We start from the raw sequence: 22,968 nt of genomic DNA on the forward strand, positions 1-22,968 counted from the left end.
GTTGCTGATCTCTGTTAAATTATAGATAATTTCTGATATGTAGTTTGCTTTAATGTAAAAGTAACATTTCCAATGTAAGCTCTTTCACTGATTCATCTTTTTTGTGATTTATTCTTTGGTTATAAATAAAGTAAGAAGTTTATTCTTTCCAGTTTATTCATGTTAGGTATCATGCATTAATACTGTGCATAGATACAAATGTATGAATTGTGAGGTATTGTGAATATCCGTGAGTTGTCCTTGAGCTTTTAGTTTGTATGTGGCAAGCTCAGGTGATCATAGGGGATCAAACAATGTAAAAGAAGGCTTCTGAAGTGCTGAACCTGAGTTTTTACATTGCAAACAAATTAAAACAAGCAGAAAAACTAATGTGTAAAGCTGCAAACCTTTTTGTATTCATTATACTTGTTTCTTTGAATAAAATGCTTGTGAAGAATGCGTGAATTGACGATTGTCAAGGAAATGTTATAAGTAATGTGCTATGTCCAGCTCTACTAATTAGTTACCAGGGGTCTTGAGGTTCTTTCACCAAGCCCATCCAGCAGTCCTGAAGGATTGCCCAACAGTGTATCTGAAGGCAGTCCGTGTGTGCATAACTCTCCACCCCTAAGCCTGGAAGACCATACCACATGATTTTTGGGTGTAGAAAGTGATAACCCATGTATATTACATCTCTTCCAAACTTGAAACCGAAGACCCTTCCAGATGTTCCACACTGACAAAGAAGGGCAGCCGCACAGGAAATATTAAAACTGATAAAGATGAGTAATCCAGGAGGTCCTGTTGAACCAGAGAGGATTCAGAGTCTACTCAAGGTTCTTTTTAGTGCAAAAAAAGAACAGACTTAAGACCAATCTTGGACCTAAACCAGTTCAATCAATTTGCTAAGCAGTCATAATTCCAGATGGTTCCAGTAGAATCCAATGTCTCTCTTCTGAAGATGGATGACTGGATGTATTCAGTGGACGTATAAGATGCCCACTATCACATCATGATAGCCAGGCAGTCCAGGAAGTTCCTACCTTTCTGTCTGGAAGCTAATTCCTTCTATTTCAGAACACTGTCCTTTCATCTTAGCACAACCCCCCTGATGTTGAGAAATGCATGGCAATTGTTGCAGCCTGATTCAGGTTGTAGGGGTTCTGGATATTCCCTTACTTAGATGACTAGCTCATCCTGGCCACCACAAGAACTTTGCTAGTTCACACTACAGACTTCTTATAGCAATTGAACTCTTCCTGAGGAGTTGTAGTAAATTTCCAAAAGTCCAAACTGGAACTGGTTAAAACTTAGATTTCATAGTTTGCCAAATAGACACCACCATCCAAATAGCCAGGCTTCCTCTGTCCAGAGTATCATTTCTATGTTTTCAGGCTTCACATGTCTTGCATCAGCAGAATCCTCCATCATTCTTGATTCTCCGTCTGTTGAGTTCCATTGAAGATGCTATCACTCTAGTCCCACACTAAAGGTTTTATATGAGAGCAGTCTTCTGGACTCTGTCCGTCTAGTGGTTCATGTTGTATCAACCAATGCACCACCCCATGAGGCTTACTAAGATCTGCAGACAAAGTAACCTATGGTGGCTGACTTCCACTCTGCCCTGTTTAGGATTTCCCTTTGTGTTTCCCCTGTCGATGGCTACAGTAACTACAGATGCCTCCCCTGTCAGGTGGGAAGGCATTTTGAAGAGGGGATAGTCCAAGATACCTAGTTTCAGACCAAGGCCAACCTTCACATCAATGTCCTGGAGATGCAGGAAGTCCTTCTTGCTTTGCAGGCCTTTCAGTATTGCCTCCCCATGGGTGAAATAGTGGCACAGATGGATAATACGTCTGTGGTCTGATACATCAACAAACAATGCAGAACCTAGTCTTACTCCTTGAGCTGTGAAGCCATGAGAGTGTGGCAGTGGACACTATCCTCCTATTGCTTTCCTGTTGCTACAGACATCCTGGGCAAGTCCAGTATCTTACCAAGCAAACTGAGCAGGTTGATTCTTCTACCACAAAAGTGGTCCCTCAATCAGTCATTGGTATCTATAATTTTCAGCTGTTAGGGCCAGTCCTGCTGTGATCTGTTTGCAAACCTGACCGATACCAATTGCAGCAGTTTTTTACCTTGATCCCTCAGGAGGGACAATCCCCAAGGGGTTCTTTTGTTGAAATTTTGCCCCAGACCTTCTGTACACTCATCCCCAAAACCTCTTATAGTCCATTTTCTTCAGACAGTGCAAGACAAAAAATATTCTCATTGCTTCCTTCTGGCCATGTTGGAATTGGTTCTCCTTTCTTTGGCCTGATGTAGTGTACTCACTCTGGGTTCTGGAATCCCTTCTGGACCTTATCTTTCATCCCTCTGGCATAGCTCATTTGAACATCAAATCCCTCAGTCTGACTGCTTGGTTTCTCCACTGCCAATGATTACAAGAACTTCCAGGCTATCTTTCACAGTTGCACACATTCTCACTTCTTCACAGAAACTTCGATTTATCAAAACAAGTGGGGAAAAGATTCACCATTTGTGCTAGTGGTAAAGGGTCCAGACCCTTCTTAGCACCTTTGCCTCTGATATTGGATTTTCTGGAAGGTCTGTTCCATGCTGCAGTCAGTTATTCCATGATCAAAGTACAGTTAACTGCCATTTCTAAGGAGTGCTTTTTTTTTTGCCCCTGCCGACTGATCCCATGCCTCCTTGTGACATTACAATCCTGTTACAGAGTCATACCAAGGTACTGTTTGAGTCTTAATATTCAGTTAGTCATAAATTTCTATATTGGAAAATGTTTCTGGTAGCAGTGACATTAGTTAGGAGGATTTCAGAATTACAGGCCTTGTGATGTTGTTATTGTTGTTGTCTTTCTTTCGGCTTTATCCGGTTAGGGGTCGCCACAGCGGTACTCCGGTCCGCTAATGATTGGTAGTAGATTTTTATGGTGCCAAGGTGCCAGCTCGACGCCCAACCTTCAACGAAGGCATGCCCATTCACGCATGTCTTTCGAACGCTACTCGACCGCAGGGAGGACATGCAGACTCCACACAGAAGGCGCTCCAGCTGAGAATCGAACGGGAGAACCTCTTGCTGTGAGGCGACAATGTTACAGGCCTTGTCATGTAAGCTTCATATTTAGTTTTTCATAGGGATATCATTTTCCTCAGGACCAATCCAGCCTTCATTCTCATAGTGGCTTCAGAGACTAATCCTAAACAAGACTATACACCTACATTCCCATTTTCTCAAATAAAGGTGAATATTGGCTTCATTCTCTGGATGTTTACTGTCAACTTTGTGTTTATTTACATTGCACAAATTACTTCAGGAAAACTGATCAATTGTTTGTTTCCTTTTCTAAGGCTAAATTGAGTTCCAGTATGTCTAAGGTTACCATGTCCAGGTAGTTATCAAGCTAAGGGCTTGTCTCTGCCCTCTAAACTGAAGGCGCATTCTACAAGAGAGGTTGCAGTCTCTTCAGCCTTTTTTAATCATGTTCCCATTGATATTTGTGCTGGTGCTACATGGTGTACACTTCAAACTTTTGTCTCTCACAAGAAGCTCAATCTGCAGTCCAGGACCTGAGCGTCTTCCAGTTCTACCATTCTCTGGAATATCCTTCCGTAATGCCTCCTGGGTTTATTCTGACTTTGACTTTGTATCATTTGTTGAGGCAGAAGGAAAAGATAACATCAAATGTGAATGTTATGGTACTTACCATAACAATAGATCTATTTTTTCTTCTTCCTTCCATCTCAACATTCCCACCCACCATCCCCCATCCAAAATGTTACTGTTTTATGGTTCCAGCTGATCTCACTGCACCTTCCTGCAGCCTTGCTTGGTTGCACTCCTTTTAGATTGCTTTTTATGGTTGCATTTTTTTGTTTAGTAATAGCATTTCTTACTTCAGGATTCACAATCATGTGTTTGGGAGCAAACTCAGTCTGATGGCAGTTGGGCAGTGGTGCATTATGGGAGGGGAGGAGTTTACATCTTGAAATCAAAGTTTTATTGCTGCCCTTTGATCCATACAGATCCAGTATACCCACTTGTTGAGAAGGACGGAAGAAGACAATACACATTTATCATTATGATAAGTACATAACTTTAATTTTTGTGGTTACTAAAACACAACTTCTGTTGAACTTTCAACAGAGACGGGATTCAGAATTTACAAAAGTAGGCTAAGAGACCTAATGTAGAAGGCCTGCACTAATCTGAGTTTGTGGAGTTTTTGGAGGTGGTACACACAAACAGTGGAATTAACAGATGTCTCAGGTCTACATTTGTGGAGTTTGCTGTCAGGTCTGAGTTCATAGAGGTAGCACAGATATACGTAGCTCTCAAGTGTACCCTGTTATGAGGAATATTCCTTATTTTGAGTCTTAAAAAGTAAATGTTCCTCAGTCCACATTGAAGGGGTTTGTCACGTATTCAATGTTAAGAATTTTTTTTAACAAATATTTTGATTTTAAATAATATTAATCCATCAACATAACATTTTATCAGTATAAAGTAACACATTTCAACCATCTTGTGAGCTTCCTAGTTGAAGTTGTTAGCATGCTGTTAGTAAGTGTTTTACATTTTTCCCATTAGTTCCACATAATGAAAGACAGTGTTCCACATTTTGGGGGTGGAAGATTGAGAGCTCTGCACATATACTTATACACACTGACATTCTGATTCCCCCCTTCTAAAAAGCTGGGTAATGCAGTATATTTTCTCCCAGTGTAAGAAGAATACACAAATAAATAAATAAATAAATAAAGTAAAATAAAACACTTGTCCATTTCTGTTAGCAGATCAGATGTGGGTTGGAGACTGGTCTTAAAAAGACAGATGTTTTGTTTTAATTTTTGCCATTCTAGGCACTGCGGCTCTTTGGGGGGTGCACAGTTTCACAGCAGGAACATGTACCCCTGTGTGCCTTAGTGTAGCTCTGCCCCTGAACATTTCCAAAAGAAAATACTACAAAAACAACAATAAAAAACACACACACAAACATGCATAGGTGTGTTTGCAAACACACACACACACACACACACACACACACACACACACACACACACACACACACACACACACACACACACACACACACACACACACACGCGCGGACTCGCGTGCACACACACGCACGGACTCACACACACACACACACACACACACACACACACACACACGCGGGTGCGTGCACACACACAAGCACACACACGCACGGACTCACACACACACACACACACACACACACGTGCGGGTGCGTGCACACACAGGCAAGGATTCAGAAACAGGCCATCCACAAGAGGTAAGGCTGCAGCAAAAAGAACCTTATAGTGCAATAACTGAAACCAGTGATTCAGGGTCGCATTATCCACAAAGAGGAAATAGCGCATTATCAACTATTTTTCGTGTCTCTGAATCACTTGGTGATTTCCTCATGTACTATGCTACCCTTGTGTTAATCACCATACACAACTCATGCATCTTACTTGCATAGGCATCCAACTCTTTCACTCCCCCACACATACATGCATTCAAATCCACAATCACAAGCACACTGGCACATTTCTGTATATCTTAGCTGTCCTTGAGTTAATAGACTGTCCCTGATGTTGCTTCTTACTTTCCATGTCATTTGTAAATCACAAATGATTACAGTTAGTCACTAATGCCAGAATTATAGTTTCATTCTTCTGATTGTTGAAAAAATGTATTGTAATGCAAGACCTTTTGCTCTGTTAACTCTTTAAGTGGATTAGAGTCATATTTAGAAAGATGCTTTAATGTCATCTAGTGCCCCCCCCCCCCCCCCAGCCCTGTGGCTTTCTCTGGAAAGTTTGAGCACAGCCCTCACAAGTTGCAGACTATTACATTCAGTGAGTAATTGCAGGCATTAGAATTTCCTTGTTCTTCTTCATAGTCCTAAGATGCTTAATGCTTCAAGAACTGTATTCTGTTGTGCCTGATGTCTGGTATTCCCCAGTATGTTTTTCATGCTGTAAAACCTGTTATTCTGTTAACATTTGAAGTGGCTTTGTTATATATAACAATCTCTGATTTTAGTGTCTCTTAAGTATTGCAGGATATGCTTGTTGATGAAGGGGAATTTAGCAGTGGCAGCCACCCCCTCCCCACACATCTCACAGACATTAAAACACATGGACATACACTCTGCATACATCTAAACTCACACCCAATTCACCTAATTGCACTCATCGACACACTTACCCATTCACCTCTGTACGAACAGACACATGGACACATACGTATACACACACACACACACACACACACACACACACACACACACACACACACCCTTTCCTATTCCCTAACTAATCCCCTACTGCAATCACTGAGGTGTATACACACACTTGCACACACACACACACACACACACACACACACACACACACACACACACACACACACACACACACACACACACTCTCTCTCCCACTCTCTCTCCCACTCTCTCTCTCCCACTCTCTCTCCCACTCTCTCTCCCACTCTCTCTCCCACTCTCTCTCTCCCACTCTCTCTCTCTCTCTCTCTCTCTCTCTCTCTCTCTCTCCCTCTCTCTCCCTCTCTCTCTCTCTCTCTCTCTCTCTCTCCTCTCTCCCTCTCTGTCTCTCTCCCTCGTCACCATGCAAACCACTACATACACTCCCACACAAATGCACAAATAAACACACGCATACCCTCCAATACTACCTGTCTGCCAAACTCCCTGGAACTTTTCACTGTTGCATCCTCACCCATTTAAAGTAATGGGCAAATCAGAATTTTTGACTATGTTAATTACTGAGGCTGGAGGTAATGATTTATGCAGTCTATTGGCTTTGCAAACCTCTTACCTCAGGCATTTCTGGGAGAAAGAACATGGCTAATTATCATATGCCTCTCCCCAGGACGGATTCATTACAGTTTGCAAAAGAAATATCCGTGGTATCCCTCGAAGTCTCATAAAACCCAGTATGCAACCTATACTGGGTCAAAAACAAACCAAGCAGAAACTTTGCAGTGCACAGGGTGTAAAGTTCACACCTTGAAATATGTTGCGCACCTAGTCCACTAATAAAATTCGAACTTTAATGTATTTACTACAAAATAATAAAAAAGTAGGTAGTCCACAGTTGAGTTAAAAATGGAATCTGATGCTATCCGTGTCATTATTGATCACGAATGGGTCTTGGATCCGAGCCAGCAACTGAAAGGACTGATCCAGAGGTCAAGCTCCTCCCCTTCCCATAATCACTTACTGACTCACAATCCTCAGATCTTGTTTGCCTCGATTGCTAACAGGACATGTTTCTGGCAGCTCAAGCTTCTCATACTTAAGATAAGTACCTTTTCTTTGTACTTCGGGGGTTTTCTCTAGTTCTCTTTCTCTCTGATAGGTTAATTTTCCTCCTCTCCCTCTTAGCATCGATACTTCAGTAATTTTGTTGGTTAGCTTGGGTTCCCGCCTTTTCTTCCCAGGTCCTCCCTTAGTCAGTTAAGGGTTCTTTTTTATATATCTCTCTCCCTTTAGACCCTTCTCTGCCTTCCCCCTCTTGTTCAGAGTGTGGGTGTTGGTTTTTCTGGTGTGCATGTGTGTGTGTGATGGTTAAAGTGATGTCTGACAAGCCAACTGGCTTTAAAAGGTGCTCCTCGTTTGGGTGGAAAATGCCCCATTCTGACTCGCAGGAGGAGTGTGTCTGTTGTCTAGGGGAGAGTCACCTGGAGGTTGAATGTGACATTTATCCCGCATTTAACCACAGGGCTCTTATAGACCACAGAAACAAGCTTCTGCTAAACGGGTTTGCTAAAGGGTGGTCCTTTAGCCTCAGACTTCCCCGCTAAGTCCTCTTCAGATCTGAAGAGGAAGTCTTCCTCTTCCAAGGGTCCTTCCTCAAAACAGCCGAGGCTATTGGATTGCAGATCCCCAGATACAAGTCCAACCTCCTTGGCTTCAGATCCGGGCTCTACTGCTCTGACAGCCTCAGATTATTCTGTCAGATCCAACGCTTCGAGACTTTGCAGACCCTCAGATCTAATGCTTCTTAAGACCTCTCTGTCGGATCCATCCACTGCCCTGATCAAATCCTTGGATCTATCAAGGTCCTCATATCTGTTGGTTACACCGGATCCTATTGTCATTGACAGCTCCCCCTTCAGATCAAGGAGTTCGGGTCTGGGGCATAGGAGTCGGTCTCCTTCCCGAGACCGCAGGTCAGTTTTGGATTTCCCTGCAAGGTCGGCACATTCCTCTGTCTCTTCCAAGTCCTCCAGACATTTGCTTCCTTCAGACTTGGGCAGGTTGGTGAGTTTCCACAAGGTCCAAATCAGGTTAGGCTTGTTACCATCCCCTGCTCAGTTGTCTAGGGGTCCCTCCCCTTCCACAGGTCTTCGCTGTCCACATCTGACCCAACCAGGTTTGGATCAGCAAGATCAGAATATCCCCTGTGAGAGGCCAATGGTGTCCAAGATACCTTCCTTATTTCCCCACACCGTCAGGGTCCCTGGCAGGCCTTGTTCCACTACCCTTGGAATGGGCTAAGCCTCGGCCCCGAGATGTCTTTGCTAGTTCCCAGGGGATGGGTTTGGGACCAGAGTTGTTAGACTTTTCCCTCCCTCTGGGAGCCTCTGTGCTGGACAGTTCAGGGGTGGTATCGTCTGGAGACATCAGCACTGCTTCAGGGTCCTTCCTTCCTTTCTGCATGGCTCCAGCTGTGGGGGAAGAGAGGGGCTTTAGCCTGTCGGCCTTCCTGATGGTAGAGAGGATCTTCTCTGGCTTAGCAGCTACCTCTCTTTGTCTCTAGGTCATCCCCAGCCCCTCTCAACTTTGGGCAACGAACCGTCTTCATCCTTCCAGAGTAAGCCCTCCCGTGAGCACCTTGAGATGGGCATTACCCCTCTTGGAGTCCATGCCTCTTCTGAGTCCTCCCAAGAGCCCACCATGAAGTTATCTCCCCAGAAGAGGACTTGCAAGAGGAGGTACCTGGACTCCCCTAGAGAGTTCCTTACTGAGGACACAGATTTCGAGGAGGCTTCCATCTGAGGAGGTGTCCTTTGGTGGCATCCTCAAAATTCTTAAAGAAAAAGGCGCTTGGTCTTCCCCCACTCCATCTTCAGAGGAATCCGTGTTTTGGAAGGCCTTCATAATGGGCCCATCTTCTACCTGGGTGTCCCCCACCCCCCCAATGAACTTGTCCGGCTTATCACCGACAGGGTGTGGAAGGAGCTGGATACAGTGGAACCAGTCCCTAAAAAGGCCAACAAATTTCTAAGTCCCCCAAGGACAAGACATTTTGGAGTAAGGGTGTCCCTGTTGATGCCATCATGATGGCCGCAGCTACAAAAAAGGAGCTTGTCGAGCAGAGCTCCACGGTTCATCCCCCCAAACAGGGAGTCTCAGGCAATTGACTGTTTTGGAAAGCGCATGTTTGCTTCAGCTACTTTCGGACTGAGAGCAACCAACTACATGGCACACTTCACCCAGCTACAAAGGGATTTAGTGTCAGAACTCACTACTTCCCTTTCTGAATTACTGCCTCCAGAGAGTCTTAAACTGGACTCTCCAGAGCTCTCACCTCTGATGTCCCTTGCTAAGGCTTCAATGAGGTTGATCTCCAATGTGACAGAAGCAACCTCACAAGCTGTGGGCACAAGCATTGCCATCAGATGGCATGCTTGGCTTCACCTTTGGGGGTTTGTGGAACCCTTCAAGGCATCCTTCACTAATGCTTCCTTTGATGGGTCAGCTTTGTTTGGTCCCTCCATTAAAGAGACATTGACCCGCAGCAAGCAGAAGGGAAAGACTCTGTCTGCCCTGGGGATCAAGTTTTCTACTCCTCAGTGATCCTTCTCCAAGAATCAGAGGGGTATTAAGAAACTCTGGTTCCATAGAACTCAGTCCTCCTCCCAGGATGCTCCTTAGAAATACTCTTCTTCTGGCCAGGGTAGGGGATTCAACCGCAGATGCCGCCCCATGGGCAGGGGGGGTTCTGCAGAGCTAGGGCTTCTGGGAACCCTTCTCAGAGAAACCCCTCCGTGCTCTTGAAGCACTGCCTGGCTGCCCTGCCCTGGAGGCAGTCGGTGGTTGTCTCTCACTTCACCGACTAGCTTGGACCAATATCACCTCAGATCAGTGGGTGTTAATGATCATATCCAGGGGTTACTCCATACGTTTTTTTCAGCACACTCCAGTTACAAGTTCTCTCCCCAACATTCCACCCTGCCAAAGGGAGTTGACCTTTCTTGAGGTCCAAGACCTTATTCAAAAAAGAGCCATCCAAGAGGTCCCAACAAGGCAACAAGGGTCTGGAATTTACTCTTGCTTCTTTTTGGTGCCCAAAATGACCGGGGACCTGCATCCCATTCTGGACCTTAGTGATCTAAATCTGTCAGTCAAGACGTCCAAGTTATGGACAGTCACTGTTCAGTTCATTCTGCCTCTTCTGTGCAAGGACAACTGGATGTGCTCAGTAGATCTCAAAGATGCATACTATCATATCAAAATCGACAGACACTCCAGAAGATACCTGCGCTTTCGACTAGGGGCCAACCACTATCAGTTCAGAGACCCTGGTATTTACCAAATGCTTGGCAGTAGTGGCAGCTTATCTCTGGCCGCAAGGTTTTCATTACACTTCCTTTCATGGTGTTCCACAAGGACAGGTTTTCAGATCCTCCCGAACCTGGATGATTGGCTCTTCAGATCCCCCACAAGGCATCAACTCATAATGGCCACAGATTATACTCTTCATCTCTTTCAGGATCTAGCTATAACAGTCAACATGCCCAAGTCCCATCTTTCCCCATGTCAGAACTTGGAGTTCATCGGGGTCCTTCTAGACACAGTATCAGAGACTGCAGCACTCCCCCTTAGCAGAGTACAAATCATTTGGGACCATGTCCAACAGTTGATGGACCTGGATTGTCTCGCATTCCTCATGATATTACAAGCACTAGGCTCAATGGTGGCTGCTATTCAGTTAGCTCCTCTCACCAGATACCACATGAGGGTTTTGCAGTGGACCCTTGAAGTGCAGTGGTCAGCTCAGTTTCACCCATGTCCATGACCATCAGGATTTCTCAGGTGTGCAGACGTCATCTTGTTTGGTGGCTCCAAGCTCAGGACCCAGACCTTTATGCCTTCCCCAATCCAAGGCCACAGATACCTCCCTGTTGGGGCGGGGTTATTTTTGAGGAAGGATGGTCCAAGGCACGTGGTCCCCCTCAGAGACCAAATTGCATATAAATGTCCTGGAGATGAGAGCAGTCCTTTGCAACCTTCTAGGAGATTCTCCCTCTCTGGACTATTGCAGTTCAAACAGACAACATGGCGGTGGTCTGGTACATCAACAAGCAGAACATGGTCTTATCCTTTGTGCAGAGAAGCCATGAGAGTGTGGGAATGGACAATGTCCTCCAGGCACTTTCTTCTTGCAACTCACATCCCCGACCGTGTTAACCGACAAACTCAGCAGATCGATCCTGAGTCCTCATGAGTGGTCTCTGAATCAGTCAGTGGCATGTCGGATATTTGACCATTGGGATCTTCCTTGCTGCGATCTTTTTGCCTCCCCAGATAATAAATGCAGCAACTACTTTGCCCTGATCCCCCCGATGGGGGAGTCACCCAGGGATGTTTTGGTACATGATTGGCCATCAGGGCTTCCATACGCTTACCCCCTCAACTCCCCTCATTCCCAAAGGCTTACAGAAGCCCATCACTTGAAGAATCCTCTCATCCTCATTACCTCCTTTTGGCCTCATCGGGCATGGTTTTTCCTCCTTTGGTCTCATCTGAAATATCCACCCTGGATCCCGGATATTAGATCCTGCTCCGGATCTCATTTCCTACCTTGGGGACTACGTCTTCCCAATCTCCAGTCTCTTCACCTGACCGCTTGGCTCCTGCAGTTCCAGTGATTGTCAGTTCAGGCTTCATTCCCCGGTTAAGAGTATTATCTTGACTTCTCAAAAACAGTGTACCAAGAATGTATATTCCAGTAAATGGAAGAGGTTTTCTGTTTGGATTAAGCAATGCAATCTAGATCCCTTTTTAGCTCCTATTCCTGACATTTTGTTATTCTTGACCTTTTTTCACCAAGGTTCTAGTTTCTCTACAATCAAACTCCAGTTGGTGGCCATCTCTAATTTCCATTTAAATGAAAGTCCTCCCTTTTCTTCTAAGTTGTGCAAGGCCCTCCTCAGAGGGATTTTTCTCCTTAGGCCTCCTGTCAAAGATCTCTACCCTCTGTAGGATTTCACTCTAGTGCTGCAGTCATTGACACAGAGGCCCTTTGAACCGGCCACAACGTATGACCTTAAATTCCTGTCCTGGAAGACGGCCTTCTTGGTAGCGATTACTTCTGCCAGGAGGGTTTCAGAGTTGCAGGCTCTTAGCATTACACTTCCTTTCATGGTGTTCCAGAAGGACAGGGTGTCTCTCAGAACTAATCCTTTGTTTGTTCCCATAGTTGCCTCAGATGCTAATTTTAACCAATCTATTCAGCTTTCTGTGTTCTTCCCTAATTTTTCTAATAAAGGGGAATGTGCACTGCATTGTCTGGACATCCATAGTCAGCTACATTTTTATCTTAAGAGAACAGAGGATTTTCAGAAGTCTGATCAGGTCTTTGTCACCTTCTCTCAGGCCAGGCAGTTTCCAAGGTGTATATTTCACATTGGATTGCCAGTTGTACTACCTACATCTATGAAAGCAGCTATCTGGCTCTTTCTGGACCAGTCAAAGCTCAATGTACTAGGTCAGTAGCCACAACTTCTGCCTTCTTGGCAACGCTCTCCTTGGATGAGATTTGCGCTGCTTCTACTTGGTCTAATCCCCACACTTTTGTTACACATTATAAGTTGGATTAGGTGGCTAGGGATAGGGCTTTTTTTGGTTCCTCTGTGCTCTGGCATATCCTTCCCTGAGGCCTCCCAGGGTTCATAGTAGCTGGGGACTCTGATCCATCCGTGATCAATAATGACACAGATAGCATCAGCTAAAGAGTTATGTACTCACCATAACTTGGAATCTGTGCTATCCAGTGTCATTCATCATGCTCCCATCCTCGCCACCCCTTCTGGAGACTTGGTAGATATGGAGAGATGCACCTTTCAGTTTTTAGGCAGTTTTTACTGGTTTGTGTTTTCTTTATCTAGCAAACTCGACCAGAGGATAGTGGATCAGTAAGGGATTATGGGAAGGGGAGGAGCTTGAGCTCTGGATCGGTCCTTTCAGTTGCCGGCTCGGATCCAAGCTCTGATCCAAGAACCATCCATGATGAATAATGACACTGGATAGCACAGATTCCAAATAATGGTGAGTACATAACTCTTTATATCCTGTATTGAAACACACAAGCAAGCGATCCTAGTTGAGTATAACGAAAAGCATTAAAGACATTCATTAATTTATATATAATCATGTTATTTGGAGCAAGAGAGTGGTTACAGATGGTGGGTCTTTTAAGAGCAATAAAAAGCGTTAAACTCATTCCTTTAACCAAGTCCCCCTGCTCCCTTAACACTGTAGTGTAAATTGAGACTGTGCTACCTTAGAACTGAAATTTAAAAGCTAGAGATAAATTCAAATATATAATATAAGAACAGCTTATTAAGGCTAACCTACTAATCCAGACTTTATTAATTAAGACACCAACTCACAAAATGAATAACTAATTAACAAAAAGATCTACCACTAAACATATATCAGAATAAATATTAGTAACTTATAAATTGAAACACTTTTAACAAAGATCACTTTCATACAAAATAAATACATAATATTAATGAACATGTGTATAAATCTACAAGTAAACACCTAAGTAGACCGAAAACCATAGCTATAACTCTTAAGATGGAAATAAAGTGCAAATGTTAGAAATAGTGAAAAATGTTAGATCTGGTCAAGTGTTTCATCTAACTAAGAAAGCACGTACTGCAAATGAGTAAAAGCGTAAAAAAATAGGACCAATGTCAGTTATTTTCATTGTAAGATATTTAGAGTGTGTGATATTTGTTTATAACAATATTAGCATGTAATGTTCATAGGTTCATAAATTATTACTAGGCTAACTCCCCTTGTGGGTCATTTTAAGCCTAGCCAACTATCCCATGTGAGAATCAAACCCTGCACCTTGTGTTTGCAAGGTAACATCATTATGCCAACCTCCCACCTAGCATTAATTAGTTACAAAAGGTCCACACGATCAATAATCTTTCTGAAATTAATGCTAAGTGCAAGAATAATGCACTGGCTCAGCATCTGCAACTTCACAAAAGACACACTGGCTTTAAATTTCAAATTATTGATCATGTGGACCTTTTGGAACTGGAAGGAGACATCCCTGATCTTTTAGAAAAACGTGAACTACTGTGGCAGCTGAAACTGAACTCTCTTAGAAAACCGGGGCTTAATTATTATTGCTCCATAAAAAGCATACTAGAACTCAGAAAACTGCCTCACTGTTTAAAAGACTATTAAAAGTCTGATAAGGGACTGATTAATACTGACATTTCAGGCTAATATTATGCATGCTAATATTGTTATAAACAAATATAACACATTGCAAATATTCTACAGTGAACATAACTGACATTGGTACTGGGTTTTTTTTTTTTTTTTTTTATACCTTTACTCCTTTAAACTAAGTAGCCACGGTGATGCAGCAGTTATCGTTGTCGCCTCACAGCAAGAGGTTCTCCCGTTCGATTCCCGGCTGGAGCGCCTTCTGTGTGGAGTCTGCATGTCCTCCCCGTGGTCGATCAAGGTTAAAGACATGCATAGGTGCGAGCATGAATGGGCGTGCCTTCTTTGAAGGTTGGGCGTCGGGCTGGCAACTCGGCACCATAAAAATTCACTGCCAGTCATGAGCGGACCGGAGTTCCGCTGTGGTGACCCGTAACCGGGAAAAGCCGAAAGACTCCTTTAATCTAAGTGCTTTCTTAGATGCCACACTTGAAGAGATCCCAGGGCCTTAATGCTTTATTTCTAACATTTTTCACTGTATTTCCACCTTGGCAATTATAGCTATGGTATTCAGTCTACTTAGGTGCTTACTTGATGTATAAGTTACTAATATTTATTCTGCTATATATTTAGTGGTAGATCTTTTTGTTAGTTAATTATTCATTTTGTTAGCGAGTTGGTGTCTTAATAAAGTTTGGATTGGTAGGTAACCTTAATAAGCTGTTCTTATAATATATATATATATATATATATATATATATATATATATGTAGTAATTTGTCTCTAGCTTTTACGTTTCAGTTCTAAGGTAGCACAATCCTAGATTACACTATGGTGTTAAGGAGAATGGAGACTCAGTTAAAGGAACAAGTTTAATGCTTTTATAGCTCTTAACAGAACCACCCTCTGTAACTACTCCCTTGTTCGAAATAACATGATTATATATAAATTAATGACTGTCTTTAATGCTTTTCATTATACTCAACTAGGATTGTTTGTGTGTTTCAATAAAGGTTATTCCATTTTAACTCAACTGTGGACTACCTACCATTTATTATTTTGTAGTATGTATTTTAAAGTTCAAATTGTATTAGTGAACTAGGTGCATAACATATTTCAAGGAGTGAATTTCACATCCTCCACACTACAAAGTTTCTGCTTGGTTTATTCATTACAATTTGCAGTAGCCAGTAAGACAGCACACCATGATGCTGCAACTCTTTTTGAGGCAAGCACTGCTGCAGGGCTGTCTAAGAATTGGAAATGGTTGTTGCCAGCAGTAAAAAGGGATTATCACTGGCGGTATCATTTCTAAGTCATGGCCAATGTGTTTTTTGCAGGTGTGCCCTCCCTGCATTCTTCAGTGTTGGGAGTAAGCCTTCCACATCCTCATACTTACAAACTCCATGACTGCACAAACATCAACAAGTGAGAAAATATGTAGAAGATAAAAAAAAAAAAAAACCTGCCGGTGTACACCCCCAACAGGGCGCCACCAATAAATTCTGAGCAAAATGTATTACATACACATCATACACACTCACTGAAAACATACTTCTCTAAAAGAAAAACATTAAAAACAAAATGCTGACCACAACAGCCTGTCAAAACAGTTGACTCTATATGGACTCCACATTCTTCTCCAATATTTGGTGCCTCCCTAAAATGTTCAGTATTCTAAGGGACGTTCACTGAGGTTAGAAAAGTAAGTAATTCAAGTGTTCAGCAAAGCAACTTTTCTAAAACAAGAAGTAAAAAAGGGACACACAAAAGCCAAATGCACAAAAATATCAGAAAGAATGACATGCCAGAGTCTTTTGATTTTACTTTTTATTTAAATTCTAAGGGTTACTTGCCAATCAGCTTGTTGCATAAGCAGTCTTTATATAATCTAACCAGTTCAAGTTAAGTTGTTTCCTTTTTTTCATATTTTCATTCTTTTGTGTGGCTAGACATCATCACTCTGGCAGAGTAGCCAATAAAAAACTTCCTTGAAGTCCTAGTGAGTGGATCTGCTGCTGTTGCACTCAGCCTAGTATGTGAGACCTTCTGTATGTTTTGGTGGTAGTCAGTTTAGTGGGTTGTTTTTTTTTTTGTTTGTTTTTTTTTATATTGAGGAGTAAACTGTCTAATCACATTTTGACAGAATTTCTCTGTTTTCCATTGCATGAAACAGTCAAATACTAACTTTACAGTTAACATCCATTATCAGTAATCAGCAGGACAACTTTACTTCAGAGATGCCAGCTGCTCATTCCTCCATCCTTAAGGGATTGCATTACCTAGGATGCTTCTAATCTTTATAGCTTCTTTCTAAGGCCTTGAGTACTGCAGTTTATTTTCTAATTTCATGTATTTTTCTAAAGTAGTAAGAGAGTTATTGAGTTGAGGCACTTAGTTTCATAAGCAGTGTTTAATAATGTTGGGTATAATTTTTTAACCTGTCCCTTTTTGTCCATAGATCTAAGCTAAAACAAATAAAACTAAAAAGTTACTTGAGAGACATCTGTGAAAGAGAAAAGAAAGCACTACTTCGAAACAGAGAAATTCAGAAGGATTTTGTCCGTGTTAAAGCCCACATTTCTGCTCTTTCAGCCAACACTGACAAACTCCAACAAATGAAGGTAAATTGTGATCACTTTATCATCATGCCTAATGCCCATTATGTAATGCTCATTACTGTTATCTGCCCTAATCCAGCAGTCATATTCATACCTCTCAGCTGCTTGACGCAAAAAATCTGGACAAAGCAAAGCATAGCGAGGGACATTTACAAAGGCCCAAAATAAGGGACAGAGTTTACATTTTGCTTTTATAAATTTAGTTGATAGAATAACATATTTTTGCATTAGTGTGCATTTTCTGAAGGAAATGAAATAGAACATTTCAAATGTCTGTCATTAAGTGACTTCAGACCTCACTGATTTGGCAAAAACCTATACAATTTTGAGGAGACCATCCAGGTGCAATTAACCATAGGCAAGACTGCTCTGCAAATTGTAGCATGTTACAGGCCACCCTCACAAACTCAGGAACCTCACATGGCCTTCCTGAAAACACTAGAGGGGATAAATGTATCACCAAACACCATCATACTAGGTGACTTCAATTACCCTAATATAGACTGGGAAGACTACTCAAGCCCAAACACCCTAGCCCAAAAGTTCCTGGAATTCATAAACTCAAATGCCATGGAACAACTAGTCACCATCCCCACAAGAGGAGATAACATACTTGATCTCATCATCACGAACATGGGAGCACAATGTTCAACACCTGAGGTGTACCCCTCACTGGTGAGATCAGACCACAAACTAATCTCGCTGGAGGTCCTCATCCCACCCCCACCTGAAATAAAAAAGACCACAGTAAAGAACTTCTCAAAAGCCGACTTCACACTTCTAAAGACTAGTGTGGTCTCCTTTAAGGCCCCCGAGCTGGCGGAAAACAGTACTCAAGCTGCTGAATCACTTACAAATGCCTTCTACCAGCACCTGCAGGACTGCATGGATAAGGCAATCCCAAGCAAAACAAAGACTCTTTGTACCAAAGGCAAGCGTCCAGTCTGGTGGACCCCAGCCATAAACAAACTCTACAACAAAAGGAGGAAGCTACTACAAGATAGAGCAAAATCCTTAAAAGGTAAGACACCCTTGATCACTATAAGTAAAAACTAAGAGCTCTCATAAAATCATCCAAAGCAAATTTCGAGAGAAAAATAGCTAAAGACTCAAAAGACAATCATAAGGCCTTCTTTAGCTATGTTAGAAACCTGGGAGGAAACTCCCAGATATGCTCAGAGCTAGTTCAAAATGATGTGAAGATTACTGATCCTACAGACATTGCCAACATACTGGCTGACAGGTTCAGTGCAAACTTCTCCCCCCCCCAAAAGGAGGGATATCTGTACCAAACGATTGCAGCCCCCCAAACATCTCCAGCGCCCAAGTGAGAACTGCTCTCTCTAAAGCAAAAACACAGCATCCATGGGACCTGATGGTGTCCCGGCTGTGTGCTCCATGAACTCAATGAGGAATTAAACCCACAGCTAGGACAGCTGTTTAATCAAAGTCTTACCTCTGGATACGCACTCCAGGAGTGGCGCACTGCAACTGTGGTACCACTTCACAAAGGCGGTGCCTCCACCGACCCTGGAAATTACCGGCCCATTAGCTTGACAAGCCTTATCTGCAAAGCCATGGAGAGGATCATAATGGACCTCATAAATAAAGACATAGGGAATTTGCAGACTTTGGATCCAACCCAGTTTGGCTTTGTCAAAGGCAGATCATGCATTTTAAACTTGGTTGACTTTTTCGAAACAGTCACCAAAGCCATTGATGATGGAAAGGCAGTCCATACAGCCTACCTCGATCTGGCTAAGGCCTTCGATACAATACCCCACTCGGGTATCATTGAAAAACTCATCAGCTTAAATGTCAACCCATACATCACAAGATGGGTTGCAAACTGGCTGAGTGACAGAACCCACAGGGTCAGAGTTGCTGGCGCCATGTCAGACTCAAAGCCTGTCACAAGTGGTGTCCCACAGGGCTCAGTCCTGGGCCCACTCTTGTTTGGCATCTACTTTTCTGAAGTACAAGCAAACACAGGAGGGTTATGGCTGACAAAGTTTGCAGATGACTGCAAACTGGGCGCCATAGTAGAAAACACATCTGATACAGATATCCTTCAGAAGGGTCTCACAGAAACGGATAACTGGTGCCAGAGCCACGGCCTAAAGTTAAATGCCAAAAAATGCATAGTCATACCCTTCGGGAAAAACAAGGTTACCCCTAGCTACCAAATAGGTGGCAATCCACTGAGCACAGAAGAAGTTATCAGGGACCTGGGGACCCAGGTTGATAGTAGTCTGTCATTTGACACCCATGTAGCTAAAGTAGTTAGGAAGACCTTCTACATTGCCCACCTTATCATGAAGGGATTCTCATCTAGATCAAGGGAGGTCATAGTCTCCCTTTACTCATCACTCATCAGACCAATGATTGAGTACAATGCCCCATTCGAATGTATCTGACCCGACACTTGCAGCAGCTGGAGAGGCCACAAAAGTTCCTCACCAAAAGGATAAAGGGTCTCAAAAATCTGTCCTATGCTGCCCGACTGAAAGAACTCCAGCTCTATTCAGTTGCTTACCGCTTGCTCAGAGGTGACCTTTGCCTAACATACAAGGCCATGTCAAACCCAGATTTGATGAATATGCTTCACCTCAAAAAATCTAGATCCATCAGAGCCACAAGGGCGGGAGACTTAAACCTTGACACGGCTATTAATAGGACGTGCTGGAGGGATAGATTCATCACCCAAAGACTCCCTATGCTGTGGAACAAAATCCCGGTACATGTGAGGCAGAGCACCTCGCTGGCCTTGTTCAAGAGAAATCTTGACCAATGGATGGGAGATCACAGATATACCCCAGGGATAACCTCAGTGTCACTGCTCGACAGAGGCACAGCAAAATAATGGGTATAGTTCCCCATACTAAAGGGGTGGCGTAAGCCACAAAATGATGGGCTAGGCTTGTAAATGCCCTCGGGCAGATAGCCTAGTATGAACCTATGAACCTATGAACCTATGAACAATATGGACATTCTGTGAAAATTTGGACAATTGAGAGGTATGGTCATGTTATATTCCCATTTGGAGTTCTGTTATTTCTAAGAGGGATATATAATCAGACTAGAGTAGCTGTATAATGTGAGTATAAATTTACATCTTTTCAGTGTGGGTGGGGTTTTGTGTTCTTTGTTTACCTTGCCATCTTCTAGCTTTTGATCCATTTTAGTGGGTCCTTTGACATCTTTAATTTCTATATTGTAATTCATGAATACCTTTAACCTTAATTATGTGTTTTAGTTTTGTAATATAGCTAATTGTGTAAAGCGAGTCACATGTAGTGATACTGTTTAGAATTTCCTTGGTCATTATGAGTAGAAGTTGGTTAGCATTTTCGGAAGTGGTTGAACTTGTCATTGAAATGATTGTGCAACAATGCTTTGATGAGCATCCTTTCTTCTCAAGTAGAACTAAACTGCTTATGTAGCTGTTGTACTGACTTAATAAGCAAAGTTAGTAGAATACAAAAAATAAATGTCAAATTGAAAACAGATATGCAGTTGCAGAAATGAGAATAAGAAGGTGCAGTAGTTTAATTGCAGACTTAAAATTGTTAATGGCTTTATTTCTTTGGAATCATCTGTATGTATATAGTTTTTATATGCTGATGATCTGTTTTCTGCCTAACATGAATAACTGTATGTACTTGTGTATGTATGTACTTTTTGTATGCCTTTGTACTTAAACCTGCTCTTACTTTTTTGCCATACTGCCAGAACCATAGCTGAAAAGGGTCTTTGGACCAGCCTGTTTATCTGGTTATCAAAATGAAAATAAAGGTATGTAGTCAGTATCAGCCATGGCTACTCCTACTGGTTAGGAGGTTGCTCTTTCAAATTAGCATAACTGCTAGTTACACTATCTGGAAAATTGTGTAATTTGTGTGGTTTTAGAGTTAGGGTTTTAAGGTTAGGGTTACATTTATTACTTCCCCTTCAACAATGCACCACCTCAGGCTGTTCCCTTTTGCTCTCACCCACCCCTGGATCCCCTATTTGTTCCTTTCTATGTATTCTGGATATTACCCTTTGCATGGTACCCACCTCCAGTTCTTCAGAAAGTCATCTTCATTGATAACTCTCTCCTAGACCCAGTGACAGAGGGATGTGATAAGGAGCATTGAGCATGCAGTTTAGGAGCCCTCATTTTTGTTATGTCTGGTCAGGTTTCCTAGCTCTGGAGGTGGATGTTGCACTGCTATCACAATGTGATCTGTGCCCCATGCATTAACCTTAAGATGTTCTGTAAGGCTCCTGGTCTTTATTAGAGGTTGTCCAGACACTGGGATTTCCTCATCCTCATTAATATAGAAACATTGGCCATCGACAACTTCACCCCATCTCTCCCACCACCCCAGCTAGTTCCATCACCAGCCCAAGTCCATTCCTGAACCTGGTTTGCCAGCAGTGCAGATGGACCCTCTGCCTCTGGCTTAAGGTTTAGGTTTTGGTGTTAAGGTTAGGGTTTTAGTTAGGTTTAAGGTTCTTGTGCCAACCAGTGATCAATTCAAGTAAAATACAAATTTGAAAAATGTATTTCTAGTTTCTCTGGGGGGGCATAACTCATTCTGTCATTCAGTAAAAGAACATATATAAATGAGTTATGCTGATTCAGTTGGAGTAACCAACCCTATCAATGTATGTACATAAAGCCAGAAACCAGGAGATAGTTGTTTGAAAAATATAAAGAAGTGCAAAGCAAGGGAGAGATTCAGAGACTGTAACACTGTTTAGTGATACTGCACAGAGAAATGCATAGTAAAGGCCAATTAGTAATAAACAGATAAGTGTGCAATGGGTCTAATGATGGCTGAAGAAAGATGTGCAACTGTATACCAACCAGGCAGCTGGAGCACAGTAAATACATAAATGAGTTATACAGTATGGAGAAGATATACTACAGTTCAGAGACAGCTAAGATACCATTGTTGTATACTGCTCAGTGAAGTGCAGAACAATTGCAGATGTCTCCTCACACGAGTGAGTCCACTGTGGTTCTTTGGAATCATTGTCTATGATATCTCATCCCACTTCTTCAAAATGCATATACACATCAGAATATGATTATTTTATCACTTTACTACTGCTGCTGTCATAGCACTGAGGTACCCTCAAATGGACCAGCAGGCATGAATAGATATGTTGAAACACACTTATATAAACACAAAAAAAGCAACAGATACATAAATGCACACCAGAACAAAGCAGTTATCCCGTCATGTTCCTGATACACAGCTGCCACTGTTTTAGTAACCCAGCAGTTTTGTTACTGATCTAGTGGACTGGCAGCAGTATAAGGACTATCTAGATGTAAAAATCTGCCTCTGTAGGCACCTGTGGGCGGGACTGACAGCAGCAAAGAAGATTCTGGGCCTATAACCTGTTAGGACTCTGAACGTTTGTGACTCACTTTGAGTATGAAGCTTGGTTGAAATACATATGAAAAGCAGTGCATATGAATGAGTAATAGACACAGTTCAGTACCTCTCGGACTCATTCCTTTATATCAGTGCTGGCATCATTAGTCTAAACTGCATAAAGCCATTCCTTCCAAGGAGAACTGTGAAACCCACTCTTACATGGGCTTCTGCAGAATGGCATTGTAACCCAGCTGTGTACCTCCAGCATACTGTAATAGCACATTATACAACAGACAAAAAAAGGTACACAGTGCTGCAGTGATGTTTACCCTACTCATGACCCTGAACTTATGGTCACATTGTGCAGTATTCATGCAAGAGTGGTAGTGGGCATAGTATTTCCTGATTTGGACATTATGGGGTTTTAATTATGTTCCTATATATAAACAAACACACACACATATATATATATATATATATATATATATATATATATATATATATATAT

General features: G+C 42.4%; 1 protein-coding gene across 2 annotated transcripts in view; it reads left to right on the forward strand.

The window, feature by feature from the left end:
• Positions 1–22,968, forward strand: part of KIZ (kizuna centrosomal protein) — a 1,514,946-nt gene that overhangs the window by 126,013 nt on the left and 1,365,965 nt on the right. For both annotated transcript variants that reach the window (XM_044057131.1, XM_044057139.1), the window contains exon 3: positions 16,926–17,088. In XM_044057131.1, coding sequence (XP_043913066.1) covers positions 16,926–17,088 — 163 coding nt within the window. The remainder of the gene's footprint in view (positions 1–16,925; positions 17,089–22,968) is intronic.

Source organism: Protopterus annectens, chromosome 1.part2 (genome assembly GCF_019279795.1).
Source record: "Protopterus annectens isolate FY-2018-M chromosome 1.part2, PAN1.0, whole genome shotgun sequence".
NCBI lineage: Eukaryota > Metazoa > Chordata > Ceratodontiformes > Protopteridae > Protopterus > Protopterus annectens.